This window comes from Rhinoderma darwinii, chromosome 13 (genome assembly GCF_050947455.1).
Source record: "Rhinoderma darwinii isolate aRhiDar2 chromosome 13, aRhiDar2.hap1, whole genome shotgun sequence".
Lineage (NCBI taxonomy): Eukaryota > Metazoa > Chordata > Amphibia > Anura > Rhinodermatidae > Rhinoderma > Rhinoderma darwinii.
In genome coordinates this window covers 56166915-56193679 of record NC_134699.1, presented here as the reverse complement: position 1 = coordinate 56193679, position 26765 = coordinate 56166915, and the positions used below count along the sequence as shown (strand labels likewise).

Below are 26765 nucleotides of genomic sequence, written 5' to 3'. Positions count from 1 at the left end.
AGTGGGCGAGAACTTCCTGGAGAAGTAGGAACAGGGACGGAGATGGGCGAGGGACCTGGGACAAGACAGCACCCACTCCCACCTCGGAGGCATCAACCTCCATGATGAATGGCTCCATTTGGTTAGGCTGAATGAGCACTGGGGCAGAGATAAAGCACTTCTTAAAGGACGAGTGTCACGAAAAAAAAAAATTTGATATCAATTTGCATCTAGTGTTTTATTATAAAATCTTTTATTTATGTGTGTATTTGTGTCTTACTTTTTAATATTTTTTAACTTTTTCTTCTCTATGGGGGCTGAATTTTTTTTTGCCATCTCTGTATGTGTCGATTAACGACACATACAGTGATGGAATACGGCACACACATCCCCATAGAGAATGCTAACGGGAGCCGTTCCATCCACTATAGCGTACGCGGTCTGTGTGGGAACGGCGCATGCGCCGCTCCCACACAGACCAAAAGGGAGCGAAATCCGGCGCCATGTTCATGTCGACCGGAAGCCGCGGCCGGACTGTGAGATGACTACTTCCGGTCGCGGCTTCCGGACTTGTGTTCTGAAGCAAGCACGAGGAGCGGAGGGAGCAGACCGGAGCGGACGGACCGGAGGGAGCAGCAGCGGCAGGAGCAGGTAAGTTAGGTCTGTGTATGTACGTGTTTTAGTGTTTACTACTTTATGTAAACCTACTACACTGTGTGTAACTAAAAAAATGGCGACACACAGTGTAGGAGGTTTGACCGTTCAATCCCCTCCTTTCTCCTGGCACTAGCCAGGATAAAGGAGGGGGGATTCTGTGAGCTCACTAGAGCGAGTGATTATTCCCAAATTTTGCAGCATATAGCAATTTTGGGAATTGCTCCATCTAGTGACCAGCACTGGGAAATGTTATAAATTAGAATCTAATTTATAATATTTCCTGACTCGTGAAAAAATTAAAAAAATGTGAACAGTGTTTAATCATTTATACACTAACTGTTTAACTAAAAAAAAAAAAAAATTTTTCTAGCGACACATTCCCTTTAAGGATCTCAAAAGCCTGGACCGCCTCCGGAGGCCACTGGAGGAAATCAGCACCTTGGCGAGTAAGATCCGTAAGAGGCTGAGCGATGACCGAGAAGTTAGCAATAAATCTTCTGTAATAATTAGCAAACCCCAGGAAGCACTGTAACGCCTTCAGGGAGGCAGGTTGGACCTATTCAGCCACAGCCTGAACCTTGGCAGGGTCCATGCGGAATTCATTAGGAGTGAGGATTTGACCCAAAAATGGTATCTCCAGCACCCTAAACACACATTTTTCGGATTTAGCAAAGGGTTTGTTTTTCCGAAGGGCCTGGAGCACCTTCCTGACATGCTCAATGTGGAAGGACCAGTCTTTGGAAAACACAAGTATGTCACCAAGGTACACTACAAGAAATACCCCCAGGTAGTCTCGTAAAATCTCATTTATGAAATTCTGGAAGACCGCGGGAGCATTACACAACCCAAAGGGCATGACGAGGTATTCGAAATGACCTTCGGGCGAGTTAAACCCAGTCTTCCACTCATCCCCGTCTCTGACTCGGATAAGGTTATAAGCCCCCCGAAAATCAAACTTAGAGAACCACTGGGCCCCCTGAACCTGATTGAAGAGATCAGGAATCAAAGGAAGGGGATACTGGTTCCTTACAGTGACCTTATTCAAGTTTCGGTAATCGATGCACGGCCTAAGACCACCATCCTTCTTCCCTACGAAGAAGAAGCCAGCACCTACCAGAGAAGTAGAGGGGCGAATGTAACCCTTGGCCAGGCTTTCCTGGATATATTCTCTCATGGCCTTACGTTCGGGACAAGAGAGATTAAATATCCTACCCTTAGGGAGCTTAGCTCCTGGTACCAAATCGATTGCGCAATCATATTCTCTATGAGGAGGTAACACTTTGGAGGCCTTTTTAGAAAAAAACATCAGCGAAGTCCTGAATAAATTCAGGTAGAGTGTTCACCTCCTCAGGGAGAGAGATAAAATTAACAGAAAAACAGGACGTCATGCATTCATTACCCCATTTAGTAAGATCCCCAGTACTCCAGTTAAACGTGGGATTATGCATCTGCAACCAGGGAAGGCCTAAAACCAAATCGGACGATAATCCCTGCATCACCAGTACAGAACACTGCTCCAAATCAATGGAGCCAACAATGAGTTCAAAAACAGGGGTATGCTGCGTAAAATAACCATTAGCAAGTGGAGTGGAGTCGATACCCACTACCGGGACAGGTTTAGGCAAATCAATAAATGGCATAGCTAGAGACCTAGCAAATTCCACAGACATAATATTAGCAGAAGACCCTGAATCCACGAAGGCACTGCCGGTGGCAGACCTACCCTCAAAAGAGACCTGAAAGGGAAGCAAGATCTTATTAGGTTTCATATTTACGGGAAATACCTGTGCGCCCAAGCGACCTCCCCGATTGTCACTTAGGCGGGGCAGTTTTCCGGCTGCTTATTCTTACGCCTAGGACAGTTGTTCACTTGATGCTTGTGATCCCCACAGTAGAAGCAGAGACCATTCTTCCTGCGGAGCGCTCTACGTTGTTGGGGAGACACGGAGGCCCCGAGTTGCATTGGTTCATCCGAGTTTTCCGTGGAAGAACGAAGCAACGGAACCTCGGGAGCCATCATGGTGGAGCCAGAGGAGACGGCACAAAAACGTTCAAGTCGTCCCTTGAGACGTCGGTCAAGACGTACCGCTAAAGCCATAACCTGATCTAGAGAGTCAGAAGAGGGATAGCTAACTAACAGGTCTTTCAGGGCATTCGACAGACCCAATCTAAACTGGTACCTCAAGGCAGGGTCATTCCAGCGAGAAGCTACACACCACTTCCTAAAGTCAGAACAGTACTCTTCAATGGGTCTCTCACCCTGACGTAAGGTCACCAGCTGACTCTCGGCAAAGGCAGTCTTGTCAGTCTCGTCATAAATGAGCCCGAGAGCGGAAAAAAAAAGGTCAACAGAGGAAAGTTCAGGGGCGTCAGCAGCCAAGGAGAAGGCCCATTCTTGGGGGCCGTCCTGGAGCCGGGAGACAATTATACCCACTCGCTAGCTCTCAGAACCTGAGGAGTGGGGCCTTAGACGGAAATAGAGCCTACAACTCTCCCGAAAGGAGAAAAAAGTCTTCCGGTCCCCTGAGAACCGGTCAGGCAACTTGAGATGGGGTCCAAGAGGTGAGGTGGAGGGCACTAGCTGGTTAGCATCACGCTGGTCGCACCTCTGAGCCAGGGATTGGACCTGTAGGGAGAGACCCTGCATTTGCTGAGCCAGGGTCTCAAGGGGGTCCACAGTAATAGCAGGAACAGCAGAGCCAGGAAACAAGAGAGAGTCACAGGCAAAGACAAGAAGCAAATTAAGGTATAAATAGACCGAGGGCGGGAGCTAGAACTGTCTGGCCAGGCTGTGATAGGTTCTCCCACTCCTCAGCCTACCACCCTGAGTGGTAGCAGATCGAGTCACTCTATCAGACCAAGGAGCAGATGCATACTGATTAACCACGGGCGTCGACACAGAAGCTGTGTCTGGCAAATCCTTTACAGTACGTGGCCTCCAAGTGCAGTTCCAGAGCCATGTGTAACCAGTGCGGGGAGGCAGGACACATGTATAAAAGACTATCCTCTGCCTTTTAGCTAAGATCAAGTGTAGTATCTGTTCTTATCAGTCCTTGTAAGGGCAGATAGCTCGGAGAACCACTGGGGGATATTAACACTAGCTTAGCGATCAAAGAGCATTTCTGACGAAGCCGGAGAAGAACCAGCGAAGACGACGATCCAGAAGGGAGAAATCGCCATCGGGGAAGAAGCTCCAGGAGATCGCTGCCGGGAAGAGGAAGGAGAACTGTGACAGAGACCTTCGGAGAAGAGCCGCTGCTGAAGGGGATCTTCGAAGAAGCTCGGCCGCAGAAGAAGAAGCTCGACGAGGAACAAATTCCTTGGAAGAACCTCGGCCAGCAAGGAGATTTGCATAGTTCCGCCCCCTTTGGGAAAATAGCTAGCGAAGACCCTTTCTAAGCGACAGGAACAGCTGGATGAAGCCATGGCCTCAACCAGCAACCCTGCCACCCAGAAGGAGAAGGCTGATGGACCAGGCCAGCGGACCCAGACCAGAACATCTCCTCCTGAAGCCTCCTCAGGCTAACAGGCCACTAGGAACCCGAACCAGGCTGCCTCAACCCTGGATGAAGCAGACGGTGGCCCTGAAGCTGAAGGATGTGGACGCGAGAATGCCGGACATGACGAATGAAGTGTTCTGCCAGGAGATGCTCCTGGACCAGGGCTTCACTAAGCCGGAGACCATGAGTATTCAAGCCTTCATGACCGGGATCTTCTTTGTGACCTTCGCATCGATTAACATCTGCAGAAGGTACTGGGAGATGGGGAAAGCGGCGAGGCCTGATTCCCCTTTCTCTTGCTTTATGGGCAACTGCCCTGTCCAAAGAGAGGAAAGGCGGGTGACGGTCTTAATGCGGAATCCACACACCCCCGGCAAAGACATCACCACGCTCCTGAAGCGGTTCTGCACAGTGGTGAGGGAAACCACCCACATCCTGAACGGACTCTGCTTCTGGACTGGCAAGTGGTCGGTAATCGTCCGACTGAACAAGGATTCAAGCGCGGAAGACGGCTTCCAGCACCTGCCCCAGTCATTCTCGCTGGGCAACTCCTACGGCCTCATCTACTACCCGGACATGCCGCAGATCTGCAGGAGATGCAGCAAGGGTCATTCGATGAAGGACTGCAAGGAGGACGCCTGCAAGAACTGCCGGGTAACAGGACACGAGACCAAAGACTGCCCAAAACGGACAATGTGCAACCTCTGCGGACAAGCAGCCCACTCCTACAAGAACTGCCCGAAAAGGGAGCGATCCTGTGCAATCGTAGCGGCGAAAGCTCCGGCCAGAGGGAACCCCGCCCCAGTCAGAGGTCCAGCGGCGCAGAAGACCGGGAATAAGAAGGATGGTAAGACGACAGTCCCTCCCCTCCCCAACCCCTGTCACCCCCACTGAGGCTCTCACCTTCTCCTAGCCACCCAGTCACATAGTGGTCCAGTCACCTGCACTCCTCCCAACCCAGCCTCCCTTCTCCCCAGCTCCAGCAGCACTAACATCTTCCCATCCAGCTGCTGGAGTCCTTTCCTTGGAGGATTTTCCCCCTCTTGTCTCCTCAGGTGCCATCCAGAGGAAGAGAAAGGTGAGGGACAGCCCAGCTGCTGATTCCTCAAAGAGAAAAGTTGTGGAAATCTGCGAAGATTCCCTTGCACAGCAGGAGGAAATAGAGCAGATGGTGGAGGAACTCGTGTCTGAACCTGAGGTCATCGACTTCACAACAGACATCCAGGTGGCTTCAATCCTGGAACAATATTTGGCAGAGCGCCTGCTGGATCTTCCGGACCCGCCAGGCTCCAGAGAGGAGGATCCGCCCGACCGGATTGGTAACTAAGGTGTATCATTTGCACTAACCTTCTTTATTCTCCCCCATGGCTGCTAAACTTAACATCTTTAGCCTCAATGTGAGGAGTGTTAGAGATAGGACTAGATGTCAGATAGTGTTATCTTTTCTTTCCAGACAGTCGAGTGATGTTTTATGCTGCAGGAATGTACTCTCCCAGGTCATACTACCATCTGGCCAGGCAGTGGACCCATGGCCCGTCCTACTGGTCTGGTGGGGGCGACTGTAAGTCTGCAGGGGTTGCCATCCTGATTGGGGGAAGCATGTTCACTGTTGACTCTGTCCAGGAGCTCATCTGCGGCCGCTTGTTGGTCGTAGACGGCTCCTGGGCGGGAGACCCAATGGCTCACTTCGTTTCCGGATTGACTTTGTGTTCACCTCCCGGGCAGTCAAGCAGCATGGGCACTCCATGGTCCCCTGCTTATTCTCTTACCACGGGGCCATTTTCTTCCAGGGTGCCATTGGCCAGGGTTTTCCTCCCGGCCCTGGCTCCTGGAAGCTGAATTGCGCCCTGCTGGAAAGAGAGGAGGTACTGGCTGTCACGAAGCGGGTTAGTGGACCCACTAGGCCGTACCGCCGTAGCGGGGAGGCAGCTGGCCACACCACAGGAAACCCCAGAAATACAATGTCCCGCACAAGGGTACCTGGATAGTCCAGACGGTGGCCGCAGCCCTGGCACAGATCGAGATGGTTGCAGCAGACAGCGCCAAACGTGGCGGATGACACAGGAGCCGCAATTTTCGCCAGATGTGGCGGATTCCTCCGGACGTGGCAGATGACACAGGACGTGGCAGATTCCTCTGGACATGGCAGATGACACAGGACGTGGCAGATGACACAGGACGTGGCAGATGACGCAGGAAGTGCTGGATTCCTCCGGACGTGGCAGAAGACAGGACGTGGAACGACTTGATACTAAGGCACAGCACGGGAAACAGGAACGGGGAACAAGGCACGGGTAACAACAGGAACGGGAATCACTAAGGGACCATTTGCAAGACAGACTGGGAAAACTAACAACGCTCAGGCAAGGATTAGAAGGCCAGGGGCCTTCTTATAGACCAGGAAATCGTGGCAGTTGAAGATGATGACTTCCTCCTATTTGCGTGCACTGGCCCTTTAAGGCCGGGCACGAGTGTGGACGCGCACCCTACGGGACACAGCCGAACGGAGCGGAAGTGAGCGCTGGCGTCTCCTAGGAAGGAGATGGGGACCAGCGCTCACAGATCCATGGCTGCGGGCGTCGGGAGGTGAGTAAACCCGACGGCCCGCGGCCATGGACGCTACAGTATCCCCCCTCTTATTGGGGCCAGAGTGAGAGAGGAACTTTTTAATAAGAGCAGGAGCGCTGAGGTTCTCTTTTGGCTCCCAGGACCTCTCCTCAGGACCAAACCCTCTCCACTCCACCAAATAGAAAGTCCTTCCTCCTACCTTTTTGCAGTCCAGGATCTCCTTTACCTCGAATACATCACAAGGACCTCTGGGAGCAACTGTGGAACTAGAAGTCTTGCTGTAGCAGTTCAGGACCACTGGTTTCAGGAGGGACACATGGAAGGAGTTAGGGATTCTGAGGGTAGGAGGCAGCCGCAGCTTATAGGAGACAGGGTTGATTTGTTGCAGGATCTCGAAAGGACCAAACTTGTATGAAGGCACCCTCAAGCGAATGTTCCGAGAGGACAGCCAGACTTTAGTCCCAGGAAGATACTGAGGCGGCTCTCTTCTCCTAGTATCTGCCTTTTCGCTTCATGCGATCTACCGCCAGCAAAATAGAGGACCGGGTCTGTTGCCAGATTTGCAGGAAGTCCCCATATGCAGAGTCAGCAGCGGGTACCTGAGATGAAGTCGACACAGGAAGAGGGACTCTGGGATGTTGACTGTACACGATGTGAAACGGAGTGGAAGTGGTGGACTCACTTGTGTGGTTGTATGAAAACTCGGCCCATGGAAGAAGCTGTACCCAGTTATCTTGCTGTGAAGAGATGAAATGGCGGAGATAATTTTCCATGATCTGGTTGATCCTTTCAACTTGCCCATTGGACTGGGAACGTTCCCGGATCCTCATGTCAACCCGGGAGGCGAGTAGGATAAGATCGTCAAGGGTAGATGGCAGATCACAAGGAGCCAGCTCGTCCTTGACCCCTGAAGACAGGTCCTGCCAGAATGTAGCCACCAAAGCCTCGTTGTTCCAGGTCAATTCAGCAGCCAGGATACGGAACTGAATGGCATACACACCCACGGAGAGGTCTCCCTGGTGTAGGGTTAGCAAGGATGCAGCAGCCGAAGAAACTCTCCCAGGTTTCTCAAAGATTGAGCGGAAGGACTGTAGGAAGCACTGCAAGTCACGGGTCTCTGGTCCCTGATGTTCCCACAGAGGATTAGCCCATGCCAGGGCTTTGCCAGTAAGGAGAGAGATGATGAAGGCGATCCTGACGTTATCCAAACAGAAGGACCTGGCATGTAGTCTGAAATGGATCAGGCACTGATTCAAAAATCCCCTGCAGGACCTCGGATCTCCGTCATAGCGTGGAGGTAGCGGCAAGAAACACAGGGGGTTGGTACCGGTATAGACAGGAAGTGTAGCAGGAGGAACCGCAGGAACGGGTGCGGTGACGACTGTGGTTGGAGCAAGTAAACGATGGCCTATGGCGTTCATAGGTCTTGTCGTGACTGGAGATCCGCCATCTCGGTCAGTATGGCTTGTGTCGTCAAAGTCTCAGGTTGACCAGCGGGGTCCATGGCCTGAGCGTACTGTCACGAAGCGGGTTAGTGGACCCACTAGGCCGTACCGCCAAACCACAGGAAACCCCAGAAATACAATGTCCCGCACAAGGGTACCTGGATAGTCCAGACGGTGGCCGCAGCTCTGGCACAGATGGAGATGGTTGCAGCAGACAGCGCCAAACGTGCCGGATGACACAGGAGCCGCAAGTTGTGCCAGACGTGGCGGATTCCTCTGGACGTGGCTGATTCCTCCGGACGTGGCGGATTCCTCCAGACGTGGCAGATGACACAGGACGTGGCAGATGACACAGGACGTGGAAGATTCCTCTGGACGTGGCAGATGACAGGACGTGGCAGATTCCTCCAGACGTGGCAGATGACACAGGACGTGGCAGATGACACAGGACGTGGCAGATTCCTCTGGACGTGGCAGATGACAGGACATGGCAGATTCCCCTGGACGCGGCAGATGACACAGGACGTGGCAGATGACACAGGAAGTGGTGGATTCCTCCGGACATGGCAGAAGACACAGGATGTGGCACGATTTGATACTAAGGCACAGCACGGGAAACCGGAACGGGGAACAAGGCACGGGTAATAACAGGAACGGGAAACACTAAGGGACCATTTGCAAGACAGACTGGGAAAACTAACAACGCTCAGGCAAGGATTAGAAGGCCAGGGGCCTTCTTATAGACCAGGAAATCGTGGCAGTTGATGATGATGACTTCCTCCTATTTGCGCACGCTGGCCCTTTAAGGCCGGGCACGAGCATGCGCGCGCACACTACGGGACACAGCCGAACGGAGCGGAAGTGAGCGCTGGCATCTCCTAGGAAGGAGATGGGGACCAGCGCTCACAGATCCATGGCTGCGGGCATCGGGAGGTGAGTAAACCCGACGGCCCGCAGCCATGGGCGCTACACTGGCGGAACTTAGAGACGCCTATATTGTTTGGAGGAATGATAACGTTTTCTTTGACAAAAACTGTGACTGGTGGGGGAATATGTTAAAGTTGAATTTTGTTGTTTCTTTCAGGCAAAAAGTCGTCAACAGTCGTGTGAGAGGAAGAGAGACTTCCTAGAGATGCAGCGTCATCTGCGATCCCTGCAAGACCTTTTTTCAATGTGGCTGGAACATCAGGAAGGAGCTAGAGGAAGCCAAAAAGGGCCTGAAAAGGCACTTTGAGTAGGAATCCAAGCGAATTGTCTTTCGTTCCAAGGTGGAGAACCTAGAGAAGGGTGAGAAATGTAACTCGTTCTTTTTCAGGAAACTCCACGCCAGCCACACGCCCCTGAAGGAACTCTGAGATGAGACCGGAAACATGCATTCTGGGAAGAAGGAGGTGATGGGAGTCGTCACAGACTACTACCGAAGCCTCTACTCCCCGAAAACCACTGACCCCAAAGCCGCCGATAAATTCCTGTCAGGTATCACTAATCATCTTCATCCTGCAGATACGGAGGCTATGGATGTTCCCCTGACGGTGGAGGAACTGCTCTGTGCTGCTAAATCCTTCAGACCCGGCAGGACCCCGGGCAGTGACGGTCTCCCAGCAGAGCTCTATGTAGCGTTGGATGACCTGATCTGTCCGGACCTGCTGGAGCTCTATGAGGAGATGGTGGTGGAGGGCAGAATGGCACCGTCCTTGAGAGAAGGCATGATCACGATCTTGTATAAGCGGAAGGGGGAGAGATGTGACCTGAAAAACTGGCGTCCCATCTCTCTCCTGAACGTAGACTACAAGATCCTCGCCAAAGTATTGGCCAACAGACCGAAGGTTGTCATCGGACGGATCATCGGAGTGGACCAAACCTGCGGCATTCCTGGCGGTAAGGTGGCCGACAGTCTTGCCCTAGTGAGGGACACGGTGCATTACATGCAAAGCCGCCGTACACAGTCTTGATCAGGAGAAGGCTTTTGACGGGGTCTCTCACAAATTTATGGGTAAGGCTATGTGTAAGCTGCGGCTTGGCAGGATGTTCTGTTTGTATGTTAACCTGATGTATTCTAACATTTACAGCACGGTGCTGGTGAACGGCTGGAAGACTGACCCCTTTCCCATATTGTCGGGGGTTAGACAAGGCTGTCCTCTTTCACCTCTCCTTTTTGTTTGTGTTATAGAACTCTTCGCAGAGGCTATCCGGCAGAATGGAGAGATCAGAGGGATCACCGCACCAGGTCCAGGACACTTTGAGGTCAAATGCTGGCTGTACATGGATGATGTGACCGTCTTCTGCGCTGACCAGAGTTCGGTGACTGCACTCGTCCAGACCTGCGAGGAGTTCAGACGCGCCTTAGGGGCAAAAGTCAACTGCGGGAAGTCAGAAGCTATGCTGTTCGAAAAATGGTACCTGCCTTCTCCTGCCTCTTTCCCATTTATCATCAAGCCAGACTTCATCAAAATACTGGGAGTCTGGTTCGGGAAGGAAGGTGCAGCCAAAGTCGTAGGAAGAACGCTTGGCCAAAGTCAACCAAAGAATCGGACTGTGGAGCCTCAGACAACTCACTATTGAGGACAAAGCAATGGTCCTGCGTAACGAAGTCTTGCCTGTGCCACAATACACTGCGCAGGCATGACTCCCTCTTGCCACTGTCTCGAGGGCCATTACCAGGACTGTGTTTCCCTTCATCTGGGTCCCCAATTTCCCAGCTGCTATAGAATTGTTGTATTAATTAAAATTTAACTTTTATTGTTTAAATTAGAAACAAGTTGCAGCAGATAAGGTAAATAGTTGTACAATAGTTGGTTAGATAAAAATTTCTTCAGAGCTGATTAGTCTAACGTTAGAGATCTAATGTGTGTTTAGATCTCAGTGTGTCAGGCTGGACGGCAGCTGCAGACTGCTCGGGCAGCCTCTAATATGACACAGTAGTGGAGTTCATTTGTTAGACCAGCAATTTTAAAAAAGCGCTAGCCCCCCCCGACATGTTTCACTGCTACAGCAGCGTCCTCAGGGGATAATTTCAGGGCGCTGCTGTAGCAGTGAAACATGTCGAGGGGGGCTAGCGCTTTTTTAAAATCATTGCTGGTCTAACAAATGAACTCCACTACTGTGTCATATTAGAGGCTGCCCGAGCAGTCTGCAGCTGCTGTCCAGCCTGACACACTGAGATCTAAACACACATTAGATCTCTAACGTTAGATTAACCAGCTCTGAAGAAATTTTAATCTAACCAACTATTGTACAACTATTTACCTTATCTGCTGCAACTTGTTTCTAATTTAAACAATAAAAGTTAAATTTTAATTAATACAACAATTCTATAGCAGCTGGGAAATTGGGGACTCTTTGTGCTCTGCACATTTATCTGTTCGTCTATTATAATCATCCCTGCCAGTTGCTAGGGTCTTTATTAATTTTTCCCTTCATCTGGGGCTCGAAAATGGACAGAGTAAAGCGGACTGTTATGTACAAGGAGCCCCACAAAGGTGGGAAGGGTATACCCGACATCCCCACTCTGCTGCGAATCGCTTTTGTATGTGACTGTGTTCGTAGGACTCTAAGGACAGCAAACAGCTCTGTGGGCAAGGCCATGTCCATCTACTTCCTCTCTGGTGAGGTTTTGGCTGTGACAAGTGGGACAGCTCCTTCCCTTACAACTGGCACGCTCCCTGGTTCTACAGAGATGTTGTCCGGTTTGTGAGGGAGCATCAACTGGGGGTTCTTAAGCCCGACTTGTGGAAACCTAAGACGATCCACAAGCACATCAGAGCAAAGGACTTGCCGGAGTCTGTTCCAGGGCTTCATGCCGACACGTTGGAGACTGTTTGGACTAACGTGTCATCTGGCAGGTTGACCAACGGGCACAAGGACATTTCATGGATGGCCATCCAGGGAGGACTGCCTCTTAGGTCATTCATGCATACCCGCAACCTGTGCAAGACCCGGTACAGCCCCAGGTGCCCCTTCACGCGCCTTATGAACTGTTTTAAGGACGCTATATGGTTTGCCAGGAATTGTCTAATTTTGCGGAGAGTGTGTCCGCCCAGGACTGCCGCAGGCTGATGCACAGCCTGCTCAGAGACTATTCCATCTGGGGCCGCCTGGACGTCGATGAGGAAGAGGACTGATACTCCCCTCCCCCCTACTCTCCCTTCTTGTGTGTTGTCTTTCAATAAAGCTTCGGGCCTGTGACTCCCCCTTCCTACCCACTCCCCCACCCCATCACTTGGCTGTAACGCTTTGATGTTTGGCTTTAGTGAATGCAAGAATGTTAGTGTAGCATGTGGTGTGATGTATAGCATAGGCTAGCCTGTACTGTGTATTATACTGTCATGTTTGGCGAATATTATTATTTACTGCTTCATGGCTTGCGCTGCGTCGCAGTAATGTTTGTATGTTGACGCTTGATTGTCAATAAAGCTTTTTCAATAAAAAAAAAAAAAGACTGTCCTAAAAGAATGCAGTCCTTGAGGGGTGGGCCCATACCTGGGCTATCCCGTCCGGGGTCAGGGCAGCAGTAAGCAACAGTTGCGGGCTCTGCTGGTAATGCGCTGGGACCAAGATGGGCACCCGCCGATTATAAGATGAACTGCAAACGTCACGTCCAGCAGGAATAAGAACATGTCATCTTTGGAAGAATTTGTTGCCAGCTCTCCACAGCAGAGGTAGCACACTGGTAAAGTTCTCTGCTGATAAATTAGAGGAGTCAGAAACATGCAGGTTCTATCCCCAGGATCTCCACCTTGTGTTTGTAGCCTTGAAAGCCTTTCACCAGTGTAGCCTCACAAGGCAAGGCATCCTTTTACAAGAGAAATGGATTTCCCTCTTGAAAGTCAACTGCTTGACAAAATTGTTGGAAAAACATGTTGATCTTTAAGCACAGGCAGCAAGCTTGTATAAGCAAGGAGAATGCCATCTACCACGCAAGCTTCGAACCCAGGAACATGATCTAACTCCCTAGCGTTCCGGGTTTAAACCTCTAGGCACCACGCTGTCAAGCTCCGATCCGATGCGATGTGATGTAAAGTTTCTCTTGTTGAAAGTTTGATTACCCCATTTTTAAAAGAGGTGAAAAAAAAAAAAAAAAAAAAAATGTGTTCAGATGAAGCCACCGTCTGGCTAGCTCACAGATTGTGTGATCTGAGTTGAGTGCAGCGATCACTTCTGTACAATGTGGGTTCCAATCCCCATGTTGGCCCCCTGGTGACCTTGGGCAGCTTCCCCTTTCCCAAAGCACCAACTATGGAGTGATGGATTCTGATACCTGTTTGAGTGATGAGTATATTGCTAAAATTTGCAATAATGTACTATATAAATACAGCTGTCTTAAAAGAGACAGCTGTATAAGTAACATTCTTTATGCTGCAACATACTCCCTGTGCTGCCTCCACAACCCATAGCAAGGTATCCTTTCAGACAATACCTCACATCACCATTGCAATGCCTCCACACCACTACAAAGAAGACATAGCAAGGTATTCTTTCAGACACTGCTACAAATCAGGACTTGAACCCAGGTCAAAGACATTCAGTACTTAGACTCTTCTTAAGCACCATGCCACCAGCTCAGAACAACCTCTGGTTTTTCTTATTGTCCTCATAAGATGAACTGCAAACGTCACTTCCAGCAGGAATAAAAACATGTTATCTTTGGAAGAATTTGTGGCCATCTCTCCACAGCAGAGGTAGCACACTGGTAAATTTCTCTGCTGATAACTTAGAGGAGTCAGGAACATGCAGGTTCTATCCCCAGGATCTCCTCTTTGTGTTTTCTAGAATTGAAAGCCTTTCACCAGTGCAGGCTCACGAGGCATGGCATCCTTTGACAAGAGAAATGGATTTCACTCTTGAAAGTCAACTGCTTGACAAAATTGTTGGAAAAACATGTTGATCTTTAAGCACAGGCAGCAAGCTTGTATAAGCAAAGAGAATGCCATCTACCACACAAGCATTGAACCCAGGAAAATGAGCTAACTCCATAGCGTTCCAAGCTTAAACCCCAAGCCACCACGCTATCAAGCTCTGCTGCGATGCGATGCGATGCGATGCGATGCGATGCGATGCGATGCGATGCGATGCGATGCGATGCGATGCGATGCGATGCGATGCGATGTAAAGTTTCTCTTGTTGAAAGTTTGATTACCCCATTTTTAAAAGAGGTGAAAAATGTGTTCTGATGAAGCCACTGTCTGGCTAGCTCACAGCTTGCGTGATCTGAGTTGAGTGCAGGGATCACTTCTGTACAATGTGGGTTCTTATCCCCATGTTGGCCTCCTGGTAACTTTGGGCAGCTTCCCCTATTCCCAAAGTACTACCTATGGAGTGATGAATTCTGATACCTGTTTGAGTGATGAGTATATTGATAAAATTTGCAATAATCTACTATATAAATACAGCTGTCTTAAAAGAGACAGCTGTATAAGTCTTTTTGCTGCAACATACTTCTTCATGCTGCAACATACTTATGGTGTTGCCTCCAGAACACTATAAAGACCATGTAGCAAGGTAACCTTTCAGACAAGGCCAGCCACACATCACTGTATTGCATTGCCTCCACACCACTACAAATAACTCATAGCAAGGTCAAGGACAAGGTCCCCTCTTAGACACTGCCACAAATCAGGACTTGAACCCCAGTCAACAACCTCCAGTACTTAGACACTTCTTATGCACTATGCCACCAGCTCAGGTTAAACTCTAGCTTTTCTTATTGTCCTCATAAGACGAACTGCAAACCTCACTGTCATCTTTGGAAGAATTTGCAGCAGTTGTCCACTGCAGAGGTAGCACACTGGTAAAGTTCTCTGCTGATAAGTTAGAAGTGTCAGGTTCATGCAGGTTCTATCCCCATGATCTCCTCCTTGTGTTTCTAGCTTTGAAGGCATTTCACCAGAGTAGGCTCACAAGGCATCCTTTTACAACAGAAATGCATTTCCCAGTTGCCCTTAAAGAGCTTCACAAAATAGTTGGAAAAACATGGTCATCTTTAAGCACAGGCAGCAAGCTTGTATAAGCAAGGAGAATGCCATCTAACACACAAGCGGCAGGCTTCAAACCCAGGAACGTAGGCTATTTCCATAACGTTACTTAAATCTAAGCACGTAATCCCCAAGCCACAACACTGTCAAGCCCTGAGGTGATGCCCTGATGCGAAGTAGAGTTTCTCTTGTTGAAAGTTTGATCACCCCATTTTTAAAAGAGGTGGAAAAACATGTTCTGGTGAGCCATTGTGTGGCTAGCTCACAGCTTGTGTGAACTGAGTTGAGCATAGGGATCACTTCTGCACAATGTGGGTTCCAATCCCCATGTTGGCCTCCTGGTGACCTTGGGCAGCTTCCCCCTTTCCCAAAGCACCAACTATGGAGTGATGGATTCTGATACCTGTTTGAGTGATGAGTATATTGCTAAAATTTGCAATAATGTACTCTATAAATACAGCTGTCTTAAAAGAGACAGCTGTCTTAAAAGAGACAGCTGTATAAGTAACATTCTTTATGCTACAACATACTCCTTCATGCAGCAACATACTCACAGTGCTGCCTCCACAACACTGTAAAGCCCATGTAGCAAGGTATCCTTTCAGACAATGCCACACATCATTGCACTGCCTCCACACCACTACAGAGAACGCACAGCAAGGTATCCTTTTGAACACTGCTACAAATCAGGACATGAACCCAGGTCAAAGACATTCTGTACTTAGACACTTCTTAAGCACCATGCCACCATCTCAGGTCAATCTCTGCCTTTTCTTATTGTCCTCATAAGACGAACAGTAAACGTCACTGCCAGCAGGAAGAAAAAAAATGTCATCTTTGGAAGAATTTACAGCAGCTCTCCACAGCAGAGGTAGTAAACTGGTAAAGTTTTCTGCTGATAAATTAAAGGTGTCACGAACATGCAGGTTCTATCCCCATGATCTCCTCCTTGTGTTTCTAGCTTTGAAGGCATTTCACCAGAGTAGGCTCGCAAGGCATCCTTTTACAAGAGAAATGCATTTCCCAGTTGAGCTTCAAGAGCTTCACAAAATAGTTGGAAAAACATGGTGATCTTTAAGCACAGGCAGCAAGCTTGTATAAGCAAGGAGAATGCCATCTAACACACAAGCGACAGGCTTCAAACCCAGGAACGTAGGCTATTTCCATAGCGTTACTTAAATCTAAGCACTTAATCCCCAAGCCACAACGCTGTCAAGTCCTGAGGTGATGCCCCGATGCGAAGTAGAGTTTCTCTTGTTGAAAGTTTGATCACCCCATTTTTAAAAGAGGTGGAAAAACATGTTCTGGTGAAGCCACCGTGTGGCTAGCTCACAGCTTGTGTGATCTGAGTTGAGCGCAGGGATCACTTCTGTACAATGTGGGTTCCAATCCCCATGTTGGCCTCCTGGTGACCTTGGGCAGCTTCCCCCTTTCCCAAAGCACCAACTATGGAGTGATGGAGTGATGGAGTGATGGAGTGATGGATTCTGATACCTGTTTGAGTGATGAGTATATTGCTAAAATTTGCAATAATGTACTATATAAAATACAGCTGTCTTAAAAGAGACAGCTGTATAAGTAACTTTCTTTATGCTGCAACATACTTACTGTGCTGCCTCCACAACACATAGCAAGGTATCATTTCAGACAATGCCTCACATCACCATTGCACTGCCTCCACACCACTACAAAGCAGACATAGCAAGGTATTCTTTCAGACACTGCAACAAATCACTGCATTGCCTCCACACCACTACAAAGAACTCACAGCAAGGTACCCTCTTGGACACTGGCACAAATCAGGACTTGAACCCCAGTCAACAACATTCAGTACTTACACACTTCTTAAGCACCATGCCACCAGCTCAGGTTAACCTCTGGTTTTTCTTATAGTCCTCATAAGATGAACTGCAAACGTCACTTCCAGCAGGCATAAAAACATGTCATCTTTGGAAGAATTTGTGGCCAGCTCTCTACAGCAGAGGTAGCACACTGGTAAAGTTCTCTGCTGATAAATTAGAGGAGTCAGGAACATGCAGGTTCTATCCCCAGGATCTCCTCTTTGTGTTTTCTAGAAGTGAAAGCCTTTCACCAGTGTAGGCTCACAAGGCAAGGCATACTCTTACAAGAGAAATGGATTTCCTTCTTGAAAGTCAGCTGCTTGACAAAATTGTTGGAAAAACATGTTGATCTTCAAGCACAGGCAGTAAGCTTGTATAACCAATGAGAATGCCATCTACCACACAAGCGGCAAGCTTCGAACCCAGGAACATCGGCTAACTCCATAGCCCCAAGCCACCACACTGTCATGCCCTGATGTGATCTGAAGTTTCTCTTGTTGAAAGTTTCATTACCCTGTTTTTTAAAATTGGTAACTTTCCTTATGCAGCAACATACTTCTTCATGCAGTAACATACTCATGCCTATTTGCCATTTTGCAGTCCCATGTCCCTCTTGTGGCCTCTAGGAGGCAGCTAGCTGTGCAGATAAGACAAGCACATGTTGCTCAGTCAACATCAAAAGGAACACTGAGTAGCAACCTATGTTGAAGGTCGTGACAGAACTTTGCGCGTGTCATAGTGTCTCAGCAGTGAGACAAAGCTTTACGGCATCATAAAGGGACCTCAGACAGACAATCTTGGGCCCAGGCAGTGTTGGTCAGCAGTCACTGTATTGCAGGTGATCCAAGCCGTGAAGGGAGAAGGGGTGGCTGTGGGCATGCACCTGCTGACTAGTGTTTGTCTGCACGTTAGGAGGATGTTCGGGACTTGCCGGAAAGGTGTTTTTATGTAGATTCGTATGCTTTCTGCAGAGCATTGTGGTGCAAGCAAAAGAATCAAAGCATGTGTAGCTTCCTCTCCGCCCTTTTTTCCCACCCGCCTGGCTGCCTATGTGAGCTGGCATGGTCCCCATGAAGGTGCCTAGGCTAAATCTGTGCAAGGGTAAACAGTTGCATTCCCAGGCTTTGCCAACGCGCCCCACTTTTGGGTTATCGCTTCTTGGCCTTTTGGCAAGATCAAGTGGATTTATCCAGGAAACTTGTCAAGAGGTGCTTCTGGTACCCTTTCTCTCGGCCTGGGGGGGGGGGATCGTCTGGGTTCATAGCCCAGACTTCACCGCCCCTGTCGCTATTGGGAGAAAGACCTAGTCCGGAAGCAACGGGAAGGGATCCCCCAGGCAATCGGCCTGTTTCCTGCCAGATGGGAGAGATGGCGGCCAGGATTTCTTAATCATCGGGTGAAGCCCGGATGAAGAACACCATTCGAATTGAGGTGGAGGAAAGACACAGACCGAAGAAGAACTTTTTATTTATTTATCGCCAAAGAAGTGCTCTTGGGTTTTCTTGGACTACATCACATTCTCATTTTTTGCTTCAAGGATCCTGGGTGCTGCCAGAATGTCGTAAAGAAGGAAAACAAACTTTTATATTATAAAAAATTTGATGGACTAGAGTTTGATAAAACTTTTTGCCTATGATGAGATCCCTCTGGTAGTCTATCTCTACAACAACCATGTAGAGACTGTAGCGTCCATGGCCACGGGCCGTCGGGTTCACTCACCTCCTGACGCCCGCAGCCATGGATCTGTGAGTGCTGGTCCCCATCTCCTTCCCAGGAGACACCAGCGCTCAGTTCCGCTCCGGTACGCTGTGTCCCATAAGGTGCGCGCGCACGCTAGTGCCCGCTCTCAAAGGGCACATGTAGGAAATTATCATCAACACACATGATTTCCTGGACTATAAGAAGGCCCCAGCCCGTCTGATCCTTGCCTGAGCGTTGTTAGTTTATCCCAAGTCTGTCTTGCAAACAGTCCGTTAGTGTTTCCTGTTACCTGTATCCCGTGCTGTGTTCTTGTTCCTGTGCCTACTAGTGTTGGAGTCGTGTCCACTGCACCTGCTGTCGTTTGCCACGTCCAGTGTCTTCTGCCACGTCCAGAGTTTTCTGCCACGTCCAGTGTCTTCTGCCATGTCCAGTGTCTTATGCCACGTCCAGTGTCTTCTGCCACGACGTGAGGGATTCACCACGTCTGGCGCAACCTGCGGCACCTGCTGTCATCCGCCACGTCTGGCGTTACCTGCTGCACCCACCTCCAGCCGTGCCAGAGCTGCGGCCACTGTCTGGACTATCCAGGTAACCTTGTGCGGCACTTTGTATTTCTGGGATGCCCTGTTGTTTGGCCAGCTGCCTCCCTGCTACGGCGGTGCGGCCAGGTGGGTCCACATACCCACAAACCGTGACAGTCATACCCACAAACCGTGACACATGACATTACAACTTACCTTCAGAGATACTGTAACGATGTGAGAGTTATAAACAAAATTAATAATGCTGTTGGATTTTGGGGAGGCAAATGAAAATTCTTGGTCCACTTAAAAAAAGACCCAGAGGGAATCGGAGGTATGCAGCACCCACCCTCTACATTATTGGGAAAAGCAGAGGTTATATTTTTTACCCAGGTATGCCCACATATTTTGCCGGCAGTGTGGATGTTTTAGACATACCCAAGTTACTTGTAAAGAAGAGGTGGATAGGTGCAATAATTGTGGTCTGTATGGACATCAAATGAAGTTGCCCCAAAGAGAGACTGTGCAATTTATGTGGGGCAAAGGCCACATGTTCAGGGATTGCCCCAGCAGAGCCAGGAATCGTACCTACGCTGACACTGTGAAGAATGTTGTGAAATCCACACCTGGTCAGAGCTAAAGCGATCTTCAGTAATGTCTGCTGAGGATCGAGTGATGATGGCCGAGGGCGCCAGACGAGAGACTGTGATTTCAAGACCGGAGCCTATGTCTTCTGAATCTCTATCAGCAGACCAGGTGATGAAGGTCAAGGGCACCTCCTGTAGCAGCAGGAATGTTGTTGGGACAGAGCGGGGGCCTGGCACAGTTCCTGGTCAGGCCTCTGATTGTAAGTCCCGTGGTGCTGCCATCAGTGGGTCTCCATAACATCAGTGGAGAGCCCTGCAATGACGACCCCAAATACCAGCCGCAAGTCTGAGCAGAAATATCCTCTGAGGTCCATCTGAACATCGTGGAGGTGATGGAGTCAAGTATCCAAGAGAGTAAGAGAGCAGCCTCCAGGGAGCGGGGAGGAGATGACAGTGACGAGAGGGAGAATGAACCAGTTAAGAAGTGGCGCAGGGGAGTGGAACTTGATTCCCTGGATATTTGTTTGGCCGATGACGACAAGTGGTTGGGGCGGGTGACCTACCAGTTACCTGCTTCCGACCCCCGGAACATCAAGTCGCCTAGGTCTCCTGAACTGGAGTTCTTTGGTGGACAAGACATCCAGGATTTTAGTTGCGGCTCAAGCATGGACGATCCGCCACCGTAATGTGAATAATGCCTCTCGTCAATGTTGTCTCATTGAACGTGAGACTAATAAAGAGCACCGCTCATAGGGCTGCTTTGTTTTTGTTCCTAGAGACTGAGGACTTTGATTTCTGCTTGTTACACGAGTGTGGATTTCAGCACGCAATAGACTACTCAGACATTAAAAAAGATTGGAAGCTGGGCTCTTCCGTGTGGTCCGGCTCCAATGAAAATAGATCTGCTGGGGTAGGACTGATCAGCCGTGGCTTTTCTACTATTATACATTCTTTCACGCTATAGGGAAAAAGGAAACAAAGCGCACATAGTGCATGAGCCTGTATTGGGTGAGAACAAAAGGAAAAAAGTGGTCAATTGTGATGAACCTGATGTTGTTATGCTCGGAGTGTGAAGGATGGAGTGGACAGAAGTTAATGTTTATAATAATTTTCTTTCTTTAATAAAATATAGACTATAGAGTTGTGTACATAATTGTGATGAAGCAATAGTAATAGGATTAGATAAGTATACGTGGCAAGATGGCCCCTGAACAGGGACTACGCACTAATAAAATAACAAGTCACTTCCTGGTATGAACGAACTATGAACTAGGAAGACATATCTAAAGGACCAGATAAGGGTGAACCTATCCATGGATGACACAAGTATCAAGAGGCTTACAGTGATACGTGCTTTTATAAAAGTGTGATAACATGTACCCACCCCCAGGAGAAAGGGGATATATAGAACAAATGTGTCTAATAAATAAGTCAGCGACGCCTGATGCTGAGTGAGGAGCTTTGTACCAGACTCTGTGTGGTGTGATTCCTTTCGTACGAACTCAGCGTATTATCCCTGCCGGTTGAGACTGATTAGTACCCGAACATTTTGGCGCTCGACGTGGGGCCACACTCGAGGGATAAGCCGTGTCCGTGATCTACGACCCCCAGACGCCTCAACATCGAATCACCAGCCACGCTCCCAGGAAGTCTGATCAGCTTCAAATAAAACACGGTAAGGTTAAGTTCATGTTTATGAATATTGGCTCTTATCCGTGTGGGAGAGTGAGCAGGTGATAAGATACCGAGGTATTTGGAGTCGATCCCGGCCACACTCTCAGCGACAGAGAGTTAACCCGCTGTGTGGTTCCAAGAATCATAGTATAGATAGTCGCGTCTCGCCGGCATAGGTGATAAGTATAAGTGTGATAATTTAATTGGTCGCAGGGTATAGGTTGATACCATTAAGACGACAGGTGTAAGTGTAATAATTTAATTGGTCGCAGGGTATAGGTTGATACCATTAAGACGACAGGTGTAAGTGTAATAATTTAATTGGTCGCAGGGTATAGGTTGATACCATTAAGACGACAGGTGTAAGTGTAATAATTTAATTTAATTGGTCGCAGGGTATAGTTTGATACCATTAAGACGACAGAGACAGACAGTCAGTTATAATTGTGTTTAAAAAAAAAAAAAAAAAATATAAAAAAAAATTGTGTTTTGTGTTCAGAAACATCGAGAATAAGGTTTCATTCTCAGGACGGTGTTAAATATAGAACAGTATGTTTAATGTGTTTAAAAAAAAAAAAAAAGAGACAGGCAAGAAGAATGTAGAAAATAGTAAGAAAGTTATGCACATATGTGGCATATTTATAGATGGAAGAATGGGCTGCAGCTCTTAGGGAAAACAAGGGAAGATTAAGTGACGAAGGAAAGTTAGATGAAGCATTAGCTTGGCAAAGAACAGCCATAGCCATAACTAAAGACAAGTTTACTGAGCAAGAAATACGAGACAGAAAGGGTAAAATCATCAGATATGTGTATTACAAAGTACGTGTCCAGCCACCGCCCTATAATGGCGACGGTGGAATTCTAACTTCGTGGGAGTGTCCCAGTTGTGGTTAACAGAACCCGCCCCAAGCTGAATATTGTGTATCATGTCACTTTCCACGCCCCGATCCTCCCATATATGCCACGCCTTCGGCACCACTCCCCGCCCCAGGAGGCCATCTTGGTACACCTAAACCTGTTGTTCCGTTATATCCGGTACTCACACAAGAAGGTGGATTTTATAAGCCCCCTCCGTAGGGTGTGGCCACGCCCGGCCCAACCAAATCAGTATGAAGTAATCACCTTGTTAATTTTGTCATTTGTAGTGTTTTTTCTATTTACAGAAGTTCCAGTCTAGTTCACTGATGAAACAACACATCATCATAATATAGAGATGGTGGCCGTCAGATTGTACTGTTAAACATTAACGTAGATAATTCCTGTACAATGGTGTGATAAATGATTGCAGATACGTATGTTGTTTTGCCGGCATTGAAAGTGTTAAGATGGTGAGAGAAGAAGTTGTGAGAAGCTGGGAGTTTGTGACCTCCCTCCCCCCTAAAGTGTGCTGTGTTTGGGAGGAGGAGGAGGGGGGCTGACTGGGTGCAGTCTGCAGGGCTGATGAGACCAAGGGATTTCAATATGCACTGCTGAGATATATATATATATCAGTAATGTCTACAAACCTAAATACATTTCTTCTCTTTTGCGCAAGCGCTGTTGGTTATAAAAGTTACGATATTTATGTGTTATGATGTGATCAGATTTCATGTGTTTTGATAATTCAGATGTATTAAACTACAGATACTGTGAGACACGGGGGTTTGAAAATGTATGTGCCCCCACCGTTCCCTATTTATATATACTGTTTATTGGTTTACAGTAATTAATGTTATCAGAGATAATATTTTCTGTTTTATTGAATAACTAACTACAATTGTTTTGTTTTTGATTTCACACATGAGTTATGTCATTGTAAAGATCAAATGTTTGTCAGGAAAAAGTCATTTTTGTTTCAGGCTGTTGTACATTACAGAGGGTTAAATTAGTGTTATGTTGAGATGTAGTTTTGAACTCTGCTACATCACTCTCGCAGAGTCCACAAAGGGGGGAAGAGTGAAGGAACTGATCAGGTACAGTTGTGGTTTATGTGTAAGAGACCATCCACCTCCAGCAAAGTTACACAGGAGGATGTGACATCACTCACACGAGTCTTTATGGATTTAGATGAGGGAGAAGGCAAAACAAAACTTGTCTGGACATTGTTAACTTGATGTAAAGTTTTTGGGAATGTTTTATTTTTATTTGTTTTTGTATTAATCAAGTATTTGCAGAACCTGATAAAAGTGAGATTCTCAAAGTATTCTGGATTATCAGCTGAATGAGGAGGAGTTGTGTTTGGTAGCGGCTTGTGACACCAATCCATGGAGTACCTCTACGCAAGCATATACTTTGTACTGTACTGAACAAAATGGACATGACACTGCGGTTCTCACACAAAGTCATGGACCACAGCAGAGCCCGATAGTATATTATTCAGCTAGACTAGACCCTGTGGCCCGAGGTTCCCCATCATGTGTGAAAGCTATCATTGCTGTAAATTCAATGTTAAACAAGGCCTCAGATTTGGTCCTGGCATTTCCACCACATGATATATATATTACTGCTATTCTAACTCAAGTACAACCTAAGCATTTGTCCACTGCAAGACATTTGAGATTAATCTGTGCGCTTCTTCTCCCTGAGCAGGTTACTTTACACCGCTGTACTACATTGAACCCAGCTACCTTACTGCCTTTGGAGCAAGGGGGAGAAGACGTAGGTAAAGTATGGTCACAATTTTTGTCTGAAACTGATGAACATGATTGTATGGCCCTTATGGCCCAGGAAACAGTGGTGTTCGCACATGTGAAAGATACCCCACTCCAAAACCCAGACCTAAATACTCTTTGTGGATGGTTCAAGGTATTTTGTAGAAGGATCTTTTCTTACAGGATATGCAGTAACCACCGAAGATGTAGTCCTAGAAGCAGCCTCCTTACCAGCGTCCCGCTCAGCACAAGAAGTGGAGCTTAAGGCCCTGGCAGCAGCATGCCAACATGCAGAAGGAAAGACAGCAAATATATACACTGACTCTCAATTAACAGTAGTAAACATTAAAAGCTCACACTAAGGTGAGTTCACCAGAGACAAAAGGAAATGCTTTGGCAGACCAAGCCGCAAAAGCAAGCAGCACAGAAGCTACCCGTGTTAGCAGCCGTATGTCAGATAAAAGATCCAGAGGAAACAAGACCAGCTGTAAGCCCGGAACTACGGCAAAAACTTCAAGGACAAGCAACAAAAGAAGAAAAAGACAAGTGGACGGCCCAAGGAGCAACGCTACGAAAAGATGGCCTCTGGCAATGCCAGAATAAACTGTGCCTGCCTAAGACAATGTTCCCAATGATGGCCCAAATAACACATGGAGAGACACACCAGTCAAAAACGGCAATGATGGACTTGGTAAACAAGGTGTGGTATGCTCCAGGGTTTAGTGTGATGGCCAGCAGTTTTACACAAGGATGCATGATCTGTGCAACACATAATATTGGAAGAACTGTAAAAGTACCACAGAAGCACACACCCAGACCTATATATCCGTTCCAGAGACTGCAGATAGACTATATTCAACTACCCAAAGTTGGTACCTAGGAGTATGTGCTTGTTTGTATTGATCTCTTTTCAGGATGGCCAGAAGCTTTTCCAGTAACCAAAGCTACAGCCGTAGCCACAGCAAAGAAACTGATCAACGAGGTGGTGTGCAGATATGGAGTTCCAGAGATGATCGAGAGAGACAGAGGAACTCATTTTACGGGTGAAATCATGAACCATGTGTTGTCAGCTCTAGGCATAAGTCAAGCCCTACATACACTATACCATCCACAAAGCAGTGGGAAGGTTGAGAGACTAAATGGGACTCTCAAATTGAAAATCCAAAAAGCAATGGTAGAAAACGGGAAACCATGGACCGAGTGTCTACCATTAGCCTTGTTCTCAGTAAGATACACGCCCACAAAAAGAACAGGTCTCAGCCCATATGAGATCTTATTTGGGTCGGCTCCCAGATTAGGATGTTGTTTTCCACAGGTGCTCCAAATGCAGTATGGTAGACTAACAGATTATGTATCAACACTGAACAAACAATTGACCAAGGTGCATGCACAAGTATTTGCTTCCATTCCAGGTCCTGATTCAGTTGAAGGGACGTATAAGCTAGAACCAGGAGATTGGGTCATTGTCAAAAGACACGTGAGGAAGAGCCTTGAGCCACGGTTTGATGGTCCTTTTCAAGTTTTGCTCGTTACAAGCACCTCAGTGAAGCTCGAAGGAAAGGCAAGCTGGATTCACGCCAGTCATTGTAAAAAGGTTCTTCAGCCAGAAGAATGAAGATCTTTGCGGTCGTTGCGGCGGTTGTTGCGTGTGCTCTTATACAAAAAGGCAGAACTGCTACTCCTGTACACGTAATCAGTACAGAATCACTGGAACAGTTCAGGACAGGGTGGGCGAATGCCACAGTGGATAGAAAGCAGGGTAACTACACCTGTAAGGCCAATGCCCCGTGTTATACTACAAATGTGACTACAACCGAAGGGACTTGGAAAAAAGGGCCACATGGAGGGACTGTGTACCTTCACATAGACAAAACAGCCAACATTAGCATACAAGAAGAGACTGGGACTGTGGTTTTGTTGTTATGAACCAGATTTACAATATCTACAGAAATATACAACCAGTAAAAATAGAAACAAAATGATAAATAAGATTTATGAAAGATGCAACAAGGAGAGGCTCAACTCTACGATTGTAATAAAAGAAACTGATGGGATGATATTATGTATGAATAATAGCCAAATAAGAAATAGAAGATATTTTGTATTCTTGATAACAATTTTAAGAGATATTTAGGAGTATTGAATGGTATACAGTTAGAAACAGTTCGGCGGATCGAAGGGAACTGGAAGGGAGAATGCACCCTGGCGAAAGCGATCATGCCTTTTCATATACTCTCTGAGACCCAAGAGACCATCTCTCAAAATAGTCACATATTTACAAGGGAAAAAAAGAGATCTGAAAGGAAGTTTTGACCCCCATGTGTATATAGATGCTATAGGAGTCCCAAGGGGGGTCCCAGATGAATTCAAGGCCCGGGATCAGGTAGCAGCTTGATTTGAATCATTAATCCCTATGATCACAGCTAACAAAAATGTAGATTGGATAAATTATATCTATTACAACCAGCAACGGTTTGTTAACTATACTAGGGACGCTTTACAAGGTCTAGCTGACCAGTTAGGACCCACATCTACTATGACTTTCCAGAACCGTATGGCCCTTGATATGATACTAGCAGAAAAAGGAGGCGTTTGTGCCATGATAGGTACTACCTGTTGTACTTTTATTCCAGATAACACAGGACCAAACGGCAAAGTAACCATGGCAATCAAACAGATTGTTTCTTTATC

At 47.7% G+C, this 26765-nt stretch overlaps 2 protein-coding genes and 1 pseudogene across 3 annotated transcripts in view; 2 read left to right on the top strand and 1 right to left on the bottom strand.

The window, feature by feature from the left end:
- LOC142665994 (cytochrome P450 2A13-like) overlaps nt 1-26765 on the bottom strand; it is a 121332-nt gene that overhangs the window by 54318 nt on the left and 40249 nt on the right. The window lies entirely within an intron of this gene.
- LOC142666853 (U2 spliceosomal RNA) lies at nt 3637-3758 on the top strand (annotated as a pseudogene).
- Nucleotides 4104-11071, top strand: LOC142665536 (uncharacterized). The gene is made up of 3 exons (XM_075845243.1): nt 4104-4940; nt 10902-10922; nt 11006-11071. Exons 1-3 carry the CDS (start codon nt 4104-4106, stop codon nt 11069-11071), a joined length of 924 nt encoding a protein of 307 aa, XP_075701358.1.

Coding starts and splice junctions, on each gene's coding strand:
- LOC142665536 (XM_075845243.1), top strand. CDS start 4,104: ATGGACCAGGCCAGCGGACCCAGACCAGAACATCTCCTCCTGAAGCCT. Junction 4,941..10,901: donor CCAGAGGGAACCCCGCCCCA/GTCAGAGGTCCA, acceptor TGTTTAAATTAG/AAACAAGTTGCAGCAGATAA. Junction 10,923..11,005: donor AACAAGTTGCAGCAGATAAG/GTAAATAGTTGT, acceptor ATGTGTGTTTAG/ATCTCAGTGTGTCAGGCTGG.